Source organism: Aquila chrysaetos, chromosome 4 (genome assembly GCF_900496995.4).
Source record: "Aquila chrysaetos chrysaetos chromosome 4, bAquChr1.4, whole genome shotgun sequence".
Taxonomy (NCBI): Eukaryota; Metazoa; Chordata; class Aves; order Accipitriformes; family Accipitridae; genus Aquila; species Aquila chrysaetos.
In genome coordinates, this window is record NC_044007.1 from 29641496 (window position 1) to 29664168 (window position 22673).

Genomic DNA, 22673 nt, shown 5'->3' on the forward strand with positions numbered 1-22673 from the left:
TGCTTAGAAAGCACAGTCATTATTAGATGCAAAGTTTTTCCAGGGGAACAAAAATAAAGGAAGACTTTCTTTTCACTTGTTTTACTGTACTGAATGTTACCTGTAGTCATAATTGAAGTTTTTGTGTTTCAGAGGAAAATGAAATTTAGTAGCTGCCAATACCTGTTTTGAAACAGCATACCTTTTGAAAAAATGGAAGGCAAGAAGAGTGTGCAACACATCTCACCTCAGAGCACAGCAGTTCCCTGACAGCACTAAACGTCAGATTTATCTAATGGCAAAAGAAACTTAACTACAGTTACTCAAATTAATTGTGAAAGAAATCTGACTTTTCCTCCAGACAACCAGTAATATGGTTTAGTCATCTGGGACAGAGAAATGGAGGTTTTGGATGCTTTACATCTTTCTTCATCAGAGAACTGATGGGAAAATATGAAAGTTAGTACATTTAAGTATGGATCTACTCCAGAAAAATTCACAGAAGTGGACACACAAGATTATAAATTCAAGCCCAGAAACATCCTGTCAGTATTTTTGAAATCTAACAAAAAAATGTATAGAAAGAGTGGCTCAGCTTCAGGTACATTTCAACCAGATAAAAAAGCCTTATGGAACACGTTCTCATAACTTTCCCATTCTTACCAGTGCTGTTGACAGGCTGAGCTGCAAGTGGTTTTGGTACTGGTGTATTTTTGGGTCTGGCTGCAACGTGAGTAGGAGATGGTGTGCTGTCTCCATTAACAGCTTCTATACAGAATGTATTCTGTACTACAGAGTTGGAAGGTACTTGATTGTCTATCCCATTAGAAATGTCACAAGCAGATCTTGGTAAAAATAAAAGATCATTTTAGGTTACTACAAACAACATGTTAAACAGTTATGCAAATAAACCAAATCATACACTAAATCACACTAAAGAAACAAAGAAATGGAAGTAAATTGACAACAGTTTATAACACAGTGTTTGCAGCTAAGATAACAGCCAAGTGCAAGACCAAAACAATTAAGGAACAAAAGGCAAATTTTGGTTTTGAGGATTTCAGATACTTAGATAAGATTTTCCATTTCCACTTCATCCTTTACTTGTAATGACATATTAGAATTGAGTTGGGCAGACTGATGTGCCTGCCACATCTTCCAAAACTGCCTTAGGGACCCTGCCAAAGTACAGGGAGAAGGAAAACTTTTCCTTTCATTAAGCAAGTGGAACACTTGGTTTTGTTTGTCATATCTCCAAAAATTATTCTAGCCATAACATAAGAAAGCAAAAAAAATCTCCCTCAGTAAAAGGAAAATAAGATGACCTTCTCTATGCATAGGCAGGATGGGACAGATACACACAGGCAATTCTGTGTTTGTAAGGCCACACAGAAATAAATGTAGTGTAAGAGCTTATGAATGGAAAGCCTTGTTCAATTACGCTGTTTTTAATTAGATCTATCCCAAAATGCTTAAAGCCACCCACCAGAGACACATATTGTGAAAATTACATTCAATGCCAACTCCCCACCTTATCAAGGAGTAAAGGCTAAAAATTAAAGAGAAGTTAAACAGATGTCAAAAAATGTGAGAATTGTTAGAAGTCCCACTTTGCAGAGTAAGAAAGGAAGAAGCAGCATTTCCATGCTACCTTACCCAACTCCAAAGGAGTAGTATAAACAGAGAATTAAAGTCTTATCCCTTTTCAACTCTAGACTACAAACCCAATTTGCTCCCTAAAGACATGCACAGAAGCTACCTTAAAACTTTTCTTCATCTCTTAATTTTAAAACTGTAGATCAAAACTGCTGGATAGTTGTATGGAAAACTGCTGTAATCAAAATATCAACATCAAGAGCAGGATCCCAGTAAAAGCCACACCTCCAGCAACAATAGCTGAATGAAAACAAATGATTGTTACTACTGTTTCAAAATGGTATGCAGATGTGTTTCAAATCACTTTTAACAGTCCCAAGCCTTTCTAACAAAAACTAAGGAGAAGCAACTTTTTATCCTCACTCCCTCATACTGGGCACCCATGGGGGAACAGAGATAAACCTCCACATATTGAAAAAAAGAATCAAATCAAGCTTACAAGGACAAATGTGTCCCTGTCACTCAAATGCATAGCAACTGTATGTTTTTTCACTCCATTGTGTGTCAAGAACTTAAACAGAAAGGGGTTTACTGCAAGGTAACTGAGCGGGCCAGTAACATTAAATTGATCTGAATGTTGACCTATTTGATTAACTAGTGGTGAGGGGGCAAACAATCTACTCCTACTTCTCTCCAGGCAGTCCTTGAGCTGGTGTAAAGATAAAGAAGCCAAGAACAAAGCTCTAAATTGATCCCAAAGCCTTTTTCTTGCCACTTCAGGTTAAAAGCAAGCAATCCCTTTGCCTCAGTGTTCTGAATACTGCTTCCTAAACACAATACAAGTCTCAAACAAATTCCTGATCATGACCTTAAAAAGGAACCGGGTAAAGAGGAAGTAATTTAGGCTTTTTTTTCTTCTTCCTTCCATTCAGATGGTACTTGCAACAAGTTGGTAAACATGAATATAAATGATTCTTAAACAGCAGAAGAAAACAAATGGAATAAGTACACAAAACCACACTGAATCACTGCTCCCATAATCAGTTGAATTTTTATGTTTAAAGCGCTACACATCCAAGAGGCAATGATAAAGTAGTAGAAAGCAGACTCTACCAGCAGAGGAAGAAAAGAGTTGTAAATTTAATTCTTCTGGAGCTAAACTATGTAATTATCATACAAGTAATGTTTCTAAAACCTGTGGTAACATAATTTAGGGCTTGACAGTTAAAATCTATCACCTTCAAAAAATTAAAAAAAAAAAAAAAAAAACCAAACCACAAACAAACCAAACCTTTCAACTGATAAATTTGCTAATATACTTCATATAGTGTAAAATACAAAAATAAATTCCAACCTGGATGTACTTCTTGCTGAACCATCTCTGCTTTCATGCACAGCCTCGCCATTTTGCTGAACTTCTACTGAACAGTAAGAAACAAATTCAACAGAAATATTCTATTATATCTGTTTGAAATCTTAATCAAAATATTACCATCTGATATAATTATGTGAACTTACTGGTTGCTGATGAACTGAGATTTGTAAGAGAATCTTGTTCAACAACCAAACCATCTAGCACAACTGTCAGTTCACCTGTTTGCACCATGCCGCTCTTGTTTTCTAAAGAGAGTTTCAACTGTTCTTTCACCTTTTCCACTAAAAATGGAGTTGGGGTGGGTAGGGGCAGAGAAGGAGAGAAGGGATAAAGGAGAGATTAAATTCTAAACAACATTAAAAGAGACGTTCAACACAAAAATGTGATACATGTATTTAGTTGTACAAAACTGAACATGGGACATATTCAGATGATGCAAATCAACACAGAAATCACTACAGAGCTGTGTAAATTTATATCTGCTGTGGGTACAAGCAGAGTTTATTGTACAAATAAATTGGCCATTCATGTAGTATATTCTATAGATATGCTATAGGATCCACATGGTTTCAGTATTTTGTTGTTAATGATTTCCCAGGTTTGCTGTTCCCACTAAGCCCTTTTGAAATTATACGCTACTTACATAACATGAGAAGGCTAAAAGTCAAACAACTTCTGAACTACACATCCAAATATCACAAGTCATGGGGAACCTCATTCTACAACCAGAGCTTATGTTCATTTCTCATATCATCTTCCAAAACTAATTCTAAGAGACCACTGAAAAGAACATCACTTGGAGGAATAAGTAAATGCAAAGACTGCATAGAGTCCCTCCTCATTTTTTTAAATTATTTTTAGTAAATCCTTACTAGCATTTTCATAGATCCCAACTCCAAGGATTAAACAGTAACAGAGAGAATACCTCAAGTAACCAAAAATTAAATCAGAAACTATTTTCACCAAATAATTCGAGATAATTGAGATATACAAAAAAATGTGTACATGGTGCAGTAAAAGAATTCAGTATGACTGATAAGCAATGCACACATTTGTAGAGAGACATACATAATCCAGAGGTAAAACATGGTGTGGATGCTCCGTAATTCTCTCTAAATCAACTATTACTAGTACAGCAGTTAAAGCTACACACCATAAATCCAAACACAATCAGCTATGAGTTCACATTAATCAGTTTAAAATGCTTAAGGCCTTTTAGTATTTGCGGTCTCAGATTAAAAGATTAATTTTTCAAGATATACCACTGTATTTCCCTCCAATGACAGCATTCCAAGCTAAAGCTCGCTGTGCACTTCTATGCATTAAACTAGCATTTTTTCATTCTTAATATATACCATAAATGAACAATAAACATGAAAACAGGGAAGGCTACCATAAGCTATTGCCAGATACCCCCCAAGCTGTTAAAGAGCAGGTTTGACAGTGTAGTTAGGCAGCAGGTACTAGCAGACACCCACTGCTATATTACAATGGATTTCAAAGTACTTTAAATCGCCGGAGCAAGCACAAAGTTCCCAAATCTACAGAATTATTTATTTAGCAATCTGCATTTTGGAAAATGGTACTACCTGAAAGAAGAGAAAGAAGAAACTAGCCCACCACTGAGCTGTTAAATTAACATATTTATAAATCATAATTTCTGCAAAGGGTGATTGGTTTAGCTTCTGCTATTTTTAACAGGTTATCTCCCCAAAACAGATCAACAGTTGGCTGTAGTCCAACTGAGCTGGCAAGAAAGCTGGGAGGGGTGTGGGCAGCAATTCAATACTGGTGGTGTTTAGGATAAAGTAATAGCACTAATTCTAAAGTTTCTACATTTAGAGGACTTCCTCTTTACGTTTTCTTCAGTAAAGAGCCTTTCAAGTGCTGCATTTTAGATTAGGTATCAATAACTGAACAACTGAAGGATACCAATCAGATTATTCTACCACTGAATTACTGAATAATCCAGTGTGTGTTAAACTGCTGACTTGCCCAAATCAGAAACACCGCACATAAATTACTTTTTGTGCAATGTACAGCTAACTCAGTCGACCATTCCCTGAAAGAATTTGCAAAGTTGTTGGACCCTACATCCCCTGGAACTACAGTAATAAAATATTAACTATTTTGTTAGAAATAGTTAAAATATTAACTATTTTTTTGCTATCATTATTACAACCCAGTTTCTTCTGACATATTTTTTTTTTAATTTAAAAAAGAAGCAATTTTTCTGCTTAACTACGGAATCTTGGGCAGAATCTTTAAAATACTGCTGAAGAAACCCCACTTGATTTTGGATTCTGTTTCAATTTTCTGTAAGAATCAGAAAAATGAAGCTTTTTTTTTGGCTCTCCTTTCCCCCCACCTCCCTGAACAGAGCTCTCAGGTTTGTATATCTAACTTGCGAGAAAGGTTAGAGATTGGTTTAGCTGGAATTCTACTGCCACTCTCAAGTGGAATTTAAAGTGTGGATTCACCATCTTCTTGTACTAACGAAAAAATTTTTAGAAAGCAAATTAGATACAGAAGACCTGTTTTAATTCTATTAAAGACAATTAGAAGTTACATAGAACACAATGATCTCTAATGTACTAAAAGGAAGTTCTCAATTGTTTCATTAATCAGTGGTTCCTACTGCTCTCTGGGCAGCTAAATTATGAGGGAAAATATCCAGCCTTTCTATTAGTGGTTCCAGAGAAGGAAAACATGAAAAATTACATATATGGCTTTTCTGAAAGCTTAGACCTTTTTTTTTTTTTTTACCAAGTCTAAAACAGATCTTCTAGCCAATTAGTTATTAGTTTGCCACAAAACATTGTATTTAATCACTTCCGCTTTTACTTAATCTGCAGTAACTCATTCTCTAACATTTGTTTTATAATTATTATATCCCATTGATACATTTAAATTGCTCTCAATAGCACAGACATCTCTAGAAGAGACAAGTAAAGACATCAACTGAAAGTCAGTTGTAATTACATGTATAGTTAGTAGTCTGGTTGCCAGTTTGACATATAGATTAGTAAAAATAATTCTACTTTACTCAAAATATCCTTCATGATAACTTACATTTTCTATTGTGTATTTCCAAAGCTTGTCTCAAGTCTACAGTGGCTCTTCCTAATAAAGCATCTGCTTTTAAAGTGTGATGGCTCCACACTCTAAATTCCAGCGTAGTCTGTGGAGTCACATTCCTGCATATAAAATACATTTTTTTTTAAAAATATACAGACTTTAAAGTATTCATCCTTGTTATTAGGAGTATTTGAACTTAATTCACTTTCTCATATTTCTTGTATTTCTTGATACTAATTAACTGAAAGAAGTTTTTGTACTGCAAGGGGAAATTTTTAACTAAGAACTGCCAACACTATGATATTTATACTTAAGATCAAACTTAAAGTGCATTACTACGACAGCATAAGGAATTTGATGAGTATCAGAATAACCTACACTAAGCTCAAATCTCAGTTATATAAAACATATCTTACTTTATTTATGAAAGACATATTTTCCCTATTCCTCACTATTCCAGAATTCTAACTAAAAACTCACATTATTAAATGTGGAGGAAAAGGTGGTAAGTATATTTGTCTGCCACTAGAAAGAAAAATACTAAATATTTTAAAAAAAGGAAAAAGCAATCAATCAGCTACTTGCAAGCAGGAAGAACCCACTCAATAGGCATCAGCTTGCCATAGAAGTGTTAATAAAACATTTGTGAATTCACAAATATATATAAAACCATAATGTATACTCACAGAAATCAGAGGGGGAAAAATCAAATGATGAAGCTAAAATAAAAATTAGAGGGAAGCAGAAAGGTAAAAGACCCAGTTACAGTAATATTATGATAAACTTTGGCAGTGATCTCTCCCCTGCTCAAGAAAGAGAACAGGAAGTTATGCTAGGTCCTGGAGAGTAAGTTTGTAGTACAGGGTCTAGGACTGCAAGAGCGCTCCTGGCCGTGAAAAATGGAGTAGAATCACTGTACTGCAAAAAGTCAAAGGCCACATATCCATTCAATATTGGATACAGAAAGTTACATCAGCAGTGATGAAAACAATACTAAAAACAAGTCCCATCCTCCCAACAACAGGGCTAGCTTTACAGTCACTTGAACATGCTGGACAACATCGATCTTTTTTGCTGAAACCCATGAGCAAATACATTTTTACATTTTGAATAGGCTGCCTTCTAATAGAATTCTTACTAAAAGACCAGCTCAACAAAGAAAAGAAAAAAAGAGACCACCTACACACAGAGAATATATTGCTGGTGCTCATGCAGACCCATAGAACTGAGGGGAATTTGCTAAGCCAGAGAGTTCACTTATCCTCAAATAGACTGGGTAACTGAAGCAATGATACCATTCCAATAGCCAGAAGAAGAGGGGGCCAGAATACCTCATATATATATATAAGGGTAAGATCCTAAGGAAGTAATACTGATGATGGAATGAGTCTGTTTGGCTGTACTGTGCATGCCAAATCACCTCATTTCTATCAGCTCACCAAATCCCACCAAATCAAACCTGCCTCCTCAACAGAAAATCTGGTCTCTGTGAATACACTGATAGCTCTGTGCTTGTGCTAGTAATAACTCCTGGAAACCATTGTCAGGTCCAAGACTGTTTTATTCTCTTTTGCAATATTGCAAAGGGCTAATGAACTCTACTAAACCTGAAACATTAAGAAATGTGGCACAGGAATACCCTAATTGCTTCAGCCCAGGTCTGTTGTTAATAAGTAAGTGTGCCCAAACAAACAGTTCCCCAAAGCTATGTATCTTGTACCATTAGCCACCTTCCAGCACCTTTAATTATAGGAACCTGGCATGGTTCCTACTACTAACAAAGCTGGCTATTGCACAGACAGGTCAGATGCTGTAAAAGGTACTGGCCCACACTCAGTGCCACTTGATAGTAGCTATGCTGTTTCGAGACCCAAATCTGAAGCAGTACAATCTTGCTTGTATAATAATGCATTCTAGTCAATTGCACAGTGCAAGATTGCCAGTTCTTCATAGAGTCATATTCAGGTGTATCTACACCTGTAGCACAGTTAAACCAAATTAAACCACAAAAAGATTAAAAAGGTCGACTAGGATAAATTGCAAGGTCACTTTGCAGTAAACTGTTTTTGTGTGTGTATCCATTCATTAGGAAATTTAAAGGAAAAAGTAACCTTCCTCATAACTACTACTTATCTGGCTGAAATTTTTTCCCCTTTAAAGTTGAGAATGACATGGTTACAATTAGTAACATCTTCTAGAGAGTAATCTTAAAACTTGAATGGACCACAGTGCTAACAAATATCAAAAGTATACCATGTATAGCAACTGTATGCAAGGAACACTCTCTGTACAAAAAACATTCTCAAAACATTTTAAGAATTGACAAAAAAGAATTCATCTCAGATAAATATCATCTTATGTCTGCATTTAGTCATCAACAGCCAGAGAAAACTATGTAGGCAGCCAAGCTTAGTAAATATTTGCCTGCAATGTCTGCCTAATAAATAGTATTAAACAACCAAAAAATCTACTTACACTGTCAGCTGCTCATCCCATTTTGGATTTGAAGAACTACTTGATTTTGCTGTTTTCTTAATTTCTCCATCTGCAGTTAATTCCGTGTAGAAAGTTGTTCCAAACCAATTCTTTTTCCGTTTCAGTTTGGCACTAGAAACTAACAAAATACATTGCTTTCTCTGTAACAGCATACTGTTGCTGAAAAACAGAAAATGTACTGCCTACACAATGTATGAAGCAGAGCATTGCAATGTTATTCCTCACCTTTTCTACTTCTGCTGAACATAAAGAGGTCAATGCTAAAATGGTAGCTTTTATTTTCAAAAGCTACTTTATCAGATAGCTGAAACCAAGTGTGACATATTCTCTTCCATCACATACTGGCAGGATGGGTTGGAGAGGCAGCACAACAATTATTTTAGGGATAAACACTAGAAATCATGTGGGTTCTTTTGTTTATTTTCTCATTGTTCTTCCTACTCTTCCCTTAACTGAAAAATACCTAAGTATGACACATCTGAGAGATTATCAGGCAGACTTTTTTAATTACATGCAGTTATGAAAGCATATGCAGTTCAGGCCTATTTCAAAATGTCCCTGTATAGCAAAGCCTGTTTACAGAGCTTCATTTCCTTGCCTATATTACCTCTGTGGTTAACCTGTGGTTTAACACATCAGTTTGTTAAAAATAAGAAATCAACTCTCAAATTTCTGCTATTTAAACACCTTTGCAAAGGTTCAGCTAAATATTCAACAATTAAGAAAGAGCAAATGACCAAAGAAGCTATTCTTTACCTCCGAATCACTGGTGAGGTCCTCAGTGCTCCTGAACATAAATCTGTTCTCCCACTTCCTCGCCCAGCTGAGGAAGTTACTATAAAAACCAACAGCAGCCTAACTACCAGCATTTTAAATTCTATTTCAGGCAGATGTTGTCTTCAGATGGCCACATCGATGGACTTACAGCTGTACCTATCAGCTGACTATGCCTTCTCTCTCATTCCTCCCATACTTCAGTGTGATTCTCTTTCTCTTCACTTTCAAACTAAAGAGAAGCCGAGTATCTTCAGCCACTTGGAAATAATCCTTCCCTGTTATTTTTCTGTATGGTACTTGCTAATTCAAAAATAACGGGAAGTTAACAAAACTGTATGAAAAGGAGACAGTAAAGGTCTGTCATGTATTTCTGGATTACGGTATTCTGAAATGTATACATTAGTTACTTCAAAGTTAGTGGGATGCAACCGTCCAAGATTCTAAGGGCATTTGCCATGGGCTTTTACTTAATTTCAATTAAAAGGTGCACACTTAACTCCCTCACATTTGAAAAGTTCAGTCTAAGTCATGCATCATGTGTCATAAAAGGGAACTGCAGCCTTGATAACAATGAAAGATTAAATGTAGAAGACTAAAAACATAATTCCACACACAGGTCATATTTTTTCATCTGAAATCATGATGTATTTTTAAGCTTTAACAACCTCTACTTCTTCCCTGTCTTTTTCCTCCATATTTTACTTTCTAAAAGCAACTGCAACATTTGTTAAAATATAGGCATCTAGTCATAATATTCAAGCTTCCTTTTAGTTTCCCCCCTTTTATCTGATTAAGTTTTAAGTCATTAAGTTTTAGTCCCCAAACATGAAAGCAGATCATTACCATTTTTTGGTTAGGAGTTCTATTAAAAATTAGTAGTAAGTAACAAATACTAGCAAAAGACTTCAAAAAGAACTAACAAGACAAGATATCTCGCCAAATGTATTTGAAAAAACTACTGATGGCAAAACTTGCTGGCAACATGCTGTAACTGTCCAAACTCAAACAAGTCACCACTCCATATGAATTTCCTTGTCTACAAAATGAGTATATGCTATTTGCTGCCTTTATAGAAGTGCTTTTTAAGTATTGTTCTTGAAATATAAGTCTAGATTCTACAGCAGCATAAACTAATCTGAGCATAAACCAGTGTAGGTCAGCGATACTACAGTCCCACACTCCTCTGTCTGCCACTTCTTTCCCTGTACTGCCACTGGCGTACCTCTGATCTTGCAATAAAGACTGGTTAGAGAACTAAACCTTCACAAAACTAATGTTAAAAACTGTACAGATTTCCTCCCACTTTGATCCTTGAACCAGATCTCTTAAAGTCAAGAGAAGCTCCAGTGCCAGAAAAATACAAGACTACTTACATAAGGAGCAGTACAGTAAAGGATATCAAAATGATCATGTCTGCATACACAGATCTGAAGTTATGGGTCATTTGTATAACTCTGTTACAGTTATATATATTCAATCTACAGGTGGCTCCACCTATGCTGTTAGTTATTGCCAGTTTGGATGATTCATCACGTTACCAAGTTATGTGATCCTTACAGAAGGTTAATCAGTTTTAAGGTTCATCTCTTATCTAATTTATAAAATATCCATTTTGGGGACTATCCAACAATGTATTTTTTCTCAAATAACCTGGCCATCTTTGGACCATCCAGCATGATGAATCTTTCTTGAGATGCAGCTTTTTTTAAGACATGGTATCTCACTCATGTTTTTTCCAAATTTTGTTCAAGATAGCCTTAATATATTCTTGGTCATGCATTCATCCTTACTTCAGGGTTCCCAGATTTCTCAGGATCCCTGGAAAGTTCAAGTTATTTATCAATGGTAAAATAATACTTATATACATACATATGCACACACATACATTTATGTGTATATATATTTATGCACAATATCTAACTACTTGCTGGTAACATTTTCACTTTTAACTACTGTAACACTGTCATAATTAGCTATCAAATTTGTTTACCTAGATGCATTTTGCTTATCTTCGGACTACAAGAAGTCTTTGTTCTGCTCTGCCATCCCACAGAAAGAGCAGCTAAGACTGACACCAATTCTCACGTCCCTTACCAGTTCTTATCCATGAGTAGCAAAATGCATAACCTACGTGGCCTGTTCAACATCTGTTGAAAAAAGTGTCCCCAGTACAATCAGAAATTTCCAGAATTGCTTGTAGCCCACTGTGTTTCCCTTCCAGCAGATACTGGGATGGCTGAATTCTACCTCAAACTAGGAGAACCAGCACAGCAAAAGGAAAGAAGTAAACAGTCACAAGATGCAACATTGTAAATTCCAATTGGATAGAAGGAAAAACTTTTTCACAGTGATGTGGTTTATCATCCCAACAAGCTGCCCAGGAAAGCTGGTAATCTACAGCCTTTGAGATACTGAAAATTCGACTGGACAATACCCTGAGCAACCTGATCCAACTTCAGAGGTAGCCATGCCTTCAGCAGAAGGGTGAACTAGGAAATCCCCAAAGGTCCCTTCCAACCTAAATTATTCCATATGGCTGTGGAATCCAAACTGCTGCCCTAAGGATAATACAGAATACCTGTATTATTCTCAACAGATGTTTATCTGACATGTAATCAAAGACCTTAATGTTTTGAAGGGCTAGCAGATTTTGTGATCTCCTCCAGTTCTTCTCCAGCTTCACTACAACATCGCACCTGTTTTCAGCTTGGGGTTCACTACAACTACCCATCTTTTTTGTAGAATTTCAATATGTGTTCCCTCTATAGAATTTGTGCCATTATTTGTTCCCAAGCAAAATTCCTTACATTTGTCCCTATTGTTGCATTGAATCTCATTTTCTTCTAATTTGAAGAGATCATTAAACTCCGTCATCCAACTCACTGTATAACCTCTACCTAGCTTCAATTCATCTACATAAATTAGTCATATTCTTAACTGTAACATTCAAGTTATTAATGAAAATATTAACTGATCCATTTTTTACACTCATTTCAAAGATTGCTTTTTCAGAATACACGTTTTCCTGTGAAAATCACCATGAACCAAATCACTACTTGCCTGTTACTTGCATCTGTAATCTTCCATTATGGTTGTTACTTGTATCAGATCTTGGTGAGGCTGTGGCCATGTCAGAGGTTTAGGCTTTAGCCTGAAAAAAAAGCACACAGGTAGCTTATTAAAAAGTACTTACCTCTGCATGCTAGTTACAACTATTAAATAAAACGCTCAACTAATCAGCAAATTACCAAATGTTACTTAGGTATGGCAGACTGCATTATTTCGTAACAGCAGTTAAAAAAAACAATTACTTTGGAAATTTGTCCCATGTCACCTTTGAGAAAGCCAAGGCATTTCAGTAATGCATACATTTGCATAGTTTAGAATAACTGTGTAAGGCAAGAAAAAAAATTCAGCTGTGATATATCAATACTCCTATCTCCAGAAGGTATGCTTATGGTCTGATTTCAGATGAGCTAACCACCAACAACTTCGAATGAACAAAACATCTGAAACGTTTACATGCTTGAAAGTCAAGCTGTCCCTAGAACAATACACTCAAGCAGTAACACGAGTGATTCAGACAACAAACATTTGAATTCTATCCCTAGATTTGCAATCAGCTTTCTATAGCACTGTAGTCCACCTACAAATCACCCCCCTTATCTCTTGAGACAGTAAGCACTTTACACGGACCACCCCATATTATCATTTGGCAACTAAAATAGTGTGGCTCTGATCTTAGCTGGGACATCCCAGCGCTTGAAGCACATGCAGACAACATCACTCCGGTCCTCCTGAATTACTACACCTGAAACAAAGATAGAAGGAAAATATTCTCTGTTTCAATCAGACAGCTGTTCTTCATGAGAAAAGAATACATACATTTAAAATACACTTTCCAAGATCTGCATGAACTTCCATATATCTATTTACGTGAACATTAATTGGTATCAATAATAATATGGGAACAGTTGTCACCAAACCTTTTTGGTCGTGCACCTCTATCAGTAGAAAATTTTTGAGCACACACCCCGAATATGCATATATTTATGTATAAATTATATATAGGTACTACTGTACTAATATATTCTTTACATTATAAAACATACAAGAATAGAAATTAAAAAGGATGAGATAAGGATGAAATAAAACACTATTTTTAAATATTTTTTATTATTAATGGTACAAAACCCCCTTTTTACTCTCACAAAAAAAATTAATTTTTTTTGAGACAGCCATGTGATTGAATATGCTTCATCAGTTTTTTAAATGGTGGCTTAACACTTTGTAATACAGTAATTTGAAGGTCTGATTCTAAATTCAGTTTATTTCAGTACTTGGTTTTGATGGCTGTCATAGCTGGAAAACACAATTTACAAAGATACATACATCCAAATGAAGGCTGCACTTACTAAATCACGATACTCATTTTTCATTCCCAAGCACTAATTATACAAAGGTTTTTTCTTAAAATTTGGCCAGTAAATTTCTATCTTCCCCGATATCAATCAGTTGTTATTGCAAACTAATGGAAGGTGTTGCATTTTTGTATTTTTAACAAATAGGTTCAAAACCCCCTGAAACTCTTCATTTGGAAGACTTTTAAGCAGGTGAGGAAATTCTGTTTCCAAGTTTAAGTGTACAGATATGAGAGTTTTTATAGATGACACACATCTTTTCTGGCAACAAAATCACACAATGATGGAAACATTTCCAAACATATGTTTTCAAAATGCTCTCTCCATAGCACGAGTTTTTTTCAAAAAGCAGTCACCTTCTTGCTCATTGTTAAAAACGTCACCTTCACCTTGAAGGGACACATTAAGTGTCTCTATTTTTTTGAAAACATCTGTTAGTCAGTATACTGCTGACAGACACTTGTCATCACAGAACAGGTCAGCAAATCCAGAACACTTGTCTTTTTCTGAAAGGAAAACGCGTAATTAATCTTTAAGTTTTACAACTCTTCTAAGCACTTTGCCATCATAACCAGCGAACCTCTGCACAGTACAAAAGATCTTCCTGGTCACTCCCCATGTCATTACAAATTATTGTAAAGATTCTATTTAAAGGTTTTATTTTCATATAATTAAGCACATTGATGACATCCTGCAGCAATTTGTGCACTTCTGGCTCCAACTTGCTTGTTGCTTGCCTGTCTATGATGCAGTGAATGAATTCCACATGTGGCCGTCTCTTTGTAAACTTACCCCAGAATCCTTTTTACTTCAGTCAAAGCAGCCACTCCATCAGTGGTTACATTAGCACAGTTTCTCCATTTAAAAAAAATGTTGTTATTAAAGAAGTCATTTACTGTTAAGAATGTATCTTCTCTGGTACATCTTTCCTTAGTGACTTAGTTCTTTGTGTATTTCATTATCAACACAGAATCTAGCAACTACTGTAAGCTGAGCCACATTAACAAACATCTGTACTTTCATTCAACTGTATAGCAAGCCTCCCACACCGTGTAATTTTTTCTAATATTTGTTTCTTCAAGTCTTTGGTAATGTTTTCCAGACATGTTCCAACAGTATCTGCTGACAAACAAATACATTTTAGTTTGTCACCATATTGTTTTCCATGTATTATTTCAGACATTTTTACTGCAGCAGGAAAACCAAGTGTTCCTCCAACAGTATGTGGCTTCTATGTCTTTTGCTATTGAGAAGCCTCAAAAGAGGCTTCTAAACATCTACCATTAAGTTCAGTGAAATCTTTTAAAGTACTGGACTGAGTATCGCATGACTTTAAACATTGCTGAAAAAATTGTAGAGGTTTGTCTTCATGTTCTGGATGCTTAGTTTTTAAATGCCTTGCTAACTGTGAAGGCTTCATACTATCATTAGCTGATACCTCAAAGTCAAGATTCTCTTAGGGTGAGGTTCATCATTAACAATAGCAGATGTACATCCATATTTCAAATAGCCTTCTTGAAAAATCCAAATTTTTTTGGCCAACACCTTGTCAGATCTAACTGCCACTGTTTTTACCTCATAATGCAGCTGACCAGGAGCTCATACTAGGAGTACGAGAAGCGTCAGCTCTGCCATGTTCTTTATTGTTCACTTGTGCTCACATCAGTATCATCTTCAATCCACGGCCTCTTTGCAGGAATTTTTTTAAGCCGTTTGCCCATTTTGTGAAGGTTAGTTTAGTTAAAACTAGGTAATACAATCCATAAATCCACCTAACCAAGCACTCGTAAACAACAAACAAGTGAAGGTGCTACTGTGACCCTTCCACACTGTGGAATACTAAATCCACCCTCAGGACACCTCGCAAACCTTACTTGACACAGGACCATCTGACATATGGACCAAGTGAGGGTGCCAATGTCAATACATGTATTAAATAGAGCTTAATTTCCTTCTTATTTTTCAGATAAAATATGAGTCCTAATATTTTCTTCCCACACCTCAATGGATGGTCTGGCACATCCCACTTTGGGGGCTACTGATACAGAAGACCTCAAAGGAGCAACACATGCAATCAATTCTGTGGCAAGTAAACTCAAATTCTTCACAAGAAACCAAGATCCGCAATCTACTTCTAATCATATGTTAAAAAATTAGTTTAGGCATACTTCTGTAACTGACAAATTATCATTATTTTTACTGGGTTTTTTCCTCCTACTGTTCAACCTGCAGAGACCTAAAATGCTAGGGGGTTTTTTTGTTTGTTTTAGTTGGTTCGTTGGCTGGGGTTTGTGAGTTTTTATAACTCTATTCCCAGCATGCACAAAGCAAAGTAAATATAGAAATAAAGAAATAAACTGTGTCAAAGTCCTCAGGTAGACAGTTCATTGCCTAACCTCCTCAGACTTCAGGTTTCAGGTGTTGATTTGTCTGCAAGGCATACCACCTGCCCTAACCTGAGTTTCTGGCTCTGCTTGCTTCTAAGCTGCTAACTGCATTTGGCAAATATGTGTTTGCCAATCTCCTGATAACAGGGAAGTAAGAATTCACTACACTTAGCTTTGCATCTTTCCCCTTGAAGGAAAAAATGACCATGATGCCTGGGAGAAATTATTACAATGCCAGAGAGATCCCAACAGAGGATGGAGATGAAACAAAGCTAGGCTTGGGGTTGGCTGAGGGGCTGCATGTTTCTGCAATAACTACATGACTGCATCCCACATCAACGGTGCCCCAATGTTCTGTTTCGGCCCTTGTAAAATGAACATCCTTCTATAATAGCAGTCTATCTCTTATTCTTGCCAATATGGTACACCTAGGTACACTTACACAGCAATGATTACAGTTCCAGATTTTTAGTATGTTGTAAACAAAATACTGCGTTAACATGTATGTCAAATACTATTTAGAAAAACAAATTAAAATATATGGAAGTGCAAAAAAAGCTTTTAAATTTTTTTAAATACACATAGCTTTTTATCAACAATACATGAAGAAAGTGTTATGTCATATTTTATATTCAAAACAGCTTTACTGAACAGAGCAAATTAGTTGAACTGACTGATTGTGGTCCTATCATGTTCCAAAGATTCCACAGCTGCAGCACCTCCCATCCTTGTTTAACAGATTAGGAATTAAGAACTGGTTAGGAATTAAGGGGAAAAGAAACATTAAATTTTCTCTGAGTCAAAAGAAGAAAACTAATCAATTGGTTTTTCTGGTAACTTCTTTTTCAGGAATACATCAAAAAAATTTATTTAAGGCTTGAGTCATCAGTTATTTTCATCAGTAACTACCCAAACTCAGCTAGTGACACTTTTAAACAAATTTAACAGATTATTGTCTAATGAGCTCTGATGCAGGTTGGCTCTCCTGGGAGAAGAGAGAGCCTGCTCACATCATGATGTTTATAATTTTCATTCAAGATCCAAAAAGCTACTCTTACTGTATTATTGAAAAAAAACAAACAAAAAAAACAGAAGTCTTCACTGCCTGATGCACACGGGGTCACACTCACTCCCAGTTGAACACATCTTTTTTCCAGGTAAACAAAGCCTTCAGGAAGAAAAGCTGGCCAAGTTTCATTGTACAAGATGAAGGATCTTACCTAGAGCTTTGGACACCTATTACTCCTTGAAGGCTAGTCTGGATATGTGACAAATGCTGCTGCACAATCGAAGAGGAGAAGCATAATCCAAAACTAAGCCCCTCAGCCTTTGATAGGAAAATTACTACCCTGATGCAGCCATGGTGGGGGGTGGGGGATGAGACATGGGACAACAATGCTATCTATCACATGAACTGTTTGCAGTAGTGATAAAAACAGTATTAGAGACATTGTGTATGGTACTAGTTCTGATTGTCATATTCAAGAAAAGGACAGGACACGAAGAGCACTACTGGGAGAATAAACACAATGAAAGAGCAGTCGAACAATAAGAAAGTGTCCTAGAAGTAAATCTGCTCATCAACTATAAATATATCAGGAACATGTAGAAAACAAACAAAAAAAGGCTACTGAATTAAAAGAATAGTGTCGACATAAATGTTTCCAAAAATCTCACGTTTCTGGGGGGCAAGGTTGCAGCAGAGAGAGACAGCAAGCACATACTGTATGAAACTAAGCAGGTAAAGAAGTCACATAGCAGAGGGACTGACAGACTTGCATTAGGATGGGATTACACCATCACTTTCTTGTCTCATTATTCATCGAATTTAAGCAGATAGATTTTAAATGACACCCATTTGGTAATGAATGCACCTGCTTGAGACTTACTATTGTGCTATATTGAAACAAATAATGGTATTTCTTGTGAAGCTGAAAGCTAAAATGTACCACTGGAGCAGCAAACACACCTTTATAAATTGACTGATGCTTTGAATCAGTAATTGAGGAGATTTTTCATGAAGAACCAAGAAATTCAGTTGTAGAAGAACACAACAACCAACACAGAGTCCTCTCCTTACACATATGATACCACAGGAGCCAAGCTAGGAGTAAAACAAACAAAAAAATGTACCAAATTTAAGATAGTCGGGTCTAATTACCTGTGATATCATTTCACAATGGATGGAAAATCCTATCACACAAAACAGTTAAAATATATGAAGAATGTTAAATCTGCAGACACAAGAAGTTACACAGCATGGCTTTTCAATATAACTTTAAATCAGAAGATCTGCAAATGAGGAAAGTATCAAGGGAATATTTATCCAAGAAGCGCAGTCTCCCCCACCACAATTACCTACAGAAGGTCAATTCACTAAAAAAACCAACCAACCAAACAAAAAAAAACAACAAAAAAACCCTAACCAAACAGAATGACATAGCCAGGAACTCAGAAACCATCCATAAAGCTGTGGTAGGGAATTTCACAAGTCACTATGTCCCTTGACTGAAACCGACTGCAGTTTCATCTGATACAAGACAAAAGACTGAACAGAAAATAAATATAATTCTGATTTAAAATGAGTTATATTCAATCACAATGTATTTGGGCTTACTGATGGTGCTTTAATGACCACTGATTTATTCTCTTGCTAACCTGACACTTCTGTTCCAGAAAGAATATAGAACATGGTGGATAAGGGAAGAGAAAAAATAAACACGAACAGATTACACCATGAGTGAACACTGTTAATTCAAAAGTCTTCCTGAATGCCCAAAACCAGAATAAGAAAACTTGAGATCTAGTTGTATAAATGCACTAAGCAAGGACAAAGTACACAGATGAGCAAAATACCTATTACTAACCTCCCCACTAACATCTTTAATTCAATTTACCATAAGTAAGAATTGAGTTGGCTAGGTAAAATCACCATAATGCCATAAATACTGTTTTTCACATACCAGAGCATATCTTCCAAACACGAATGGAAATGCAGAAAAATATTTTCTTAATTTTTTTTTTTTTTTTAAAAACAGGGAAGCTCATCTATTCCAGATTATTCCCACCCCACCCCCCCAGCAAAAAGGTAGGAAAGGTTGAAGGAAGAAGGATAGGGTGGGGAAGAAATAACTGAACTGAAACTCTAAAATCTATGGCTATTTAACATAATAAATAGTTCTATGGAGAGTCATGGGAAAATAACACTGACATTAGTTACTTTTCCTTGTTACAAAGTGTAAACACAAACATTAGAAAGGCCATGTTACTTTGATTATAAAGTCCTACATGTAAGAAATCCTTAAAACAAAAAGAAAAAAAAAAACCACACACACACAAAAAGAAAAATGTTTTAGGTTCAGATTAACAAGCTATCCAACAACACAATTATGCTTTTATCAGCACTATTTAGTGCTGGATTACCTGAAGCTACCACAATACTTTCACAATTCTATTAGATGTAAAAGTGAACAATATGTGCACTATCACAGTATTAGCAGTACAAATTTGTGTTCTACACTTCAGACATTCCCCTTCCTGTTCTCCCGCCTCTACATACACACACTTTTGTTTTCAAGATGGGATAATCCTGCTGGCAATAACCTTGTTCCTTCAGTGGAAAAAGAGGACATGGAAGCAGGACTAGAAATGTGGATCATTTCCTACTCCCCCTACCACAGTGTAACAGCTGTCTTTTTCCTGAAAGATGCTCACATACAGTTGCTTTGTCCCCTGTACTGCATGCTCCACCATGGGCAAAGTCTCCCAAGAACATCCCTCCTTCCCACACCTCACAATCCAGAAGATCAGAACAGCTACAATACACAGAGATTCTGCCCCCTACAGCCTCCTGAAATCACTGGTCGCTTGTCCAAAACCTTTAGCAGTGTTGCAACAATTGGCCTTTTTACATTATCAAAAAAGCCAGTACCACAAAAGGACAAGGTAAAACCAAAAATAGGTGTTATTAAGTGGTAGCAAAACCAGAAATAGAGAAATGAGAGATAGTATAGTAGCTTTGAAGATAGTACAGTTCCTAAAACAGCATACTAAAGGAGTTATACAATAGTCCAAAATAGAAGAGACAGCTTTTAAAGGCAATGAAATTGTTGATATACGAAAGAAAACTTAACTTTCCACTTCTCCAATTCTCAAAAGGGGTTTACTTTCAATGGGGGTTGAGGGGGGACGGACGACGGACACGGACATGACTCATGACTCCTCTACAACAAAATCAAAAAGTATAACGTTGGAAGCAAGTTTCCTGATATGAAAATAAGAACAAAGAACAAAAATAAGAAAAGAAAAAAGAATTTTTCTTATCTCAGATGCAAGTAAATTTCTTAACAGATTCCCTTCCATTCAGGCTTCCAAAATCCAGAATTTTTATTCAATTCAATTGATTTGTAATGCAATAGATTTGAAGGTCTATTTCACTATTTATCAACAATAAGAATGGCAATGATTGCTAATCTCAGCAGGAACATTCTCAACACCAAGACCCCTTGAATTTTCTGATCTGAATATATTCTGATCACATCTCTACCAAAGGCACAATATTTTTCTAATTTTGTTACAGCAAATTGATGTCTAACTGATTTTTTTTTTAAGATAGAGATTTTAACTGTATTCCTTGCAGAAAGAAGCAGTAATTCTATATAATTTTAAAAAATTTAGGCTATCTCCCTTTGACATTGGGAAAGTTTCATCTCAGAAACTGTTCACACACAAATAGATATCAGATCTGTTTCAGATCTGGAGAAGAATCTGTAGACTCAAAAACGTGTTGGCCTTTATTAAACTGAGCGGGATAGTAAAGGATCATTTCTACAATTCATCTTGCCTACAGCAACACTAACAACAAAATTCTAAGACTTGACACTCCCTAAACGGATAGCTTTGGTCATCAACAACTAAAATTGCAATAATATTTACACCTTGGCAAATAGAGAATTTTAAAGTCAAAGTTTTATTTCCCTGAATGCCACAAGCCTGCTTGCTACTTTAAGAAGCAATGGAAAAACTATGTTTATCAGCAAGGCATATCCTCCACAAACACAAAATATAGGCATCTGAACTTTCTGCTTGACATTGGTGACAAAATTAATTCATTGCTCTTCACAAAAATTTGTCCTCTTCCATTTCAGATGACTTCTTCCTTTTTAAGATCTACTATTACAGGCTAATTCAAAATGTCTGCAATTCCCTTCTCCTTTCTGACCAAATATATGGTAACCAGGAATATAGTGCAAAGCCCAGTTTGTACTTTTTTTAGGTGTGATGGTCTAGGGATACAGGCAAGAGACATTATGTAGGCCAAGGCATTAGCTTTTATTAATCGGTAATTTATCAGTGTACATGAAGGGGAAAAAAAATCTCTCCTGGGAAAAAAAGCTTCCAGCAAAAAGGTATATTCATGGACATACATTTAATCTAAATACTTGCTGGTTTGATTCCTTTCAATTGGATGCCAGAATTTAAAATACTCACAAACAGTTTTACATTCCTCCTTTTCAGGTATAACTAATTAAATTTAACAGTGGAGAGATGGTACCTTGATATGCTGCAGACATTTAAAAGGTTTCCTTCATGTATGCACTATGATACACTCACTCTTACGGAACCAAATTGTTTGAACACAAGGACAAACTTTAAGAAAAGGAAAATAGTGTTTAGTCATGCTACTGTTTTCATTATCTCACATTACACATCCTTCTAGCTAGCAAGGAGTTTAAAAAGGGTTATATTTAGTTGTAAATGAACATATTGTAACAGTTACGCAGCCAGTAAGTCCCCCTTAAAATTATTAAAAGTTGCAAAAATGTTAAGAGATTTTTTTTTTTAATGTCAAATAGGAAGCCTTGACATTTTTTAATTTATTGAAATTAAGTAAAGGAATAGAACAAGAACTACAGGCTAATAAAGCACCATTAAGCAGCAGGCCTTGTTTTGTCTCTCTCATACACTGAAAGAAACACAGTCCAGCGACAAAAACCAGTAACCAGTGCTCTGATCTGTGACTGCTGCTAGACACACACAAGGAAGGCAAAGTCCAAGTTAGACAAACAGCTCTAACCTTTGTTTTCTAATCTGAATGCTTTACACTGAAGGTCTTAGATTCTTTAATAGACTTCTTTATATGACACTGAAATGTTATGTTTTTTTCACAGACTAAGTCAAGTTCCTTGTCTTTTGGCTTTTGCCCCAAAACAAGCTGCAAATTCCCAATCACACTTCTTTTCTTACCTGCATGAGTTCAATCACTTCCTGTTTTTCAAACCCCTTATTTTTTGTTGTTTTCACCTTTACTACCTTTACCTTTCAGTCCTATGTATATTTTTGTCTTTGAGTTTTACACCTCAATCATTTAGAATTTTTTATGGAAATATTTTAATTATCCACCACAGAAGTACACATGAAAGCTGTATGTTAGGAAATAAAAAATATTTATGCTTGGAACCATGCATGTTTGCCACCAGTTTTTCTAACTATGTCTTAAAACTATGCATCATGAAGATGAAAGAACCTGCAACATTACCTGTCCTAACTTCTGTGACAGTATGC

General features: G+C 35.9%; 1 protein-coding gene across 7 annotated transcripts in view; it reads right to left on the reverse strand.

Annotated features, from left to right (window-relative positions):
• WWP1 (WW domain containing E3 ubiquitin protein ligase 1) overlaps positions 1-22673 on the reverse strand; it is a 62435-nt gene that overhangs the window by 24614 nt on the left and 15148 nt on the right. For 2 of the 7 annotated variants that reach the window (XM_030011056.2, XM_030011059.2), the window contains exons 2-7: positions 12362-12452; positions 8504-8642; positions 6023-6147; positions 3094-3231; positions 2930-2996; positions 643-824 (exon numbers count right to left, since the gene is read on the reverse strand). In XM_030011056.2, the coding sequence (XP_029866916.1) occupies positions 643-824; positions 2930-2996; positions 3094-3231; positions 6023-6147; positions 8504-8642; positions 12362-12431 (721 nt within the window). In that variant the 5' untranslated portion in view covers positions 12432-12452. Of the gene's footprint in view, positions 1-642; positions 825-2929; positions 2997-3093; positions 3232-6022; positions 6148-6714; positions 6748-8503; positions 8643-10951; positions 11049-12361; positions 12453-14078; positions 14099-22673 lie in introns of those variants that run through there. The other 5 variants (XM_041123150.1, XM_030011058.2, XM_041123151.1 and 2 more) reach the window with 5 other exon arrangements.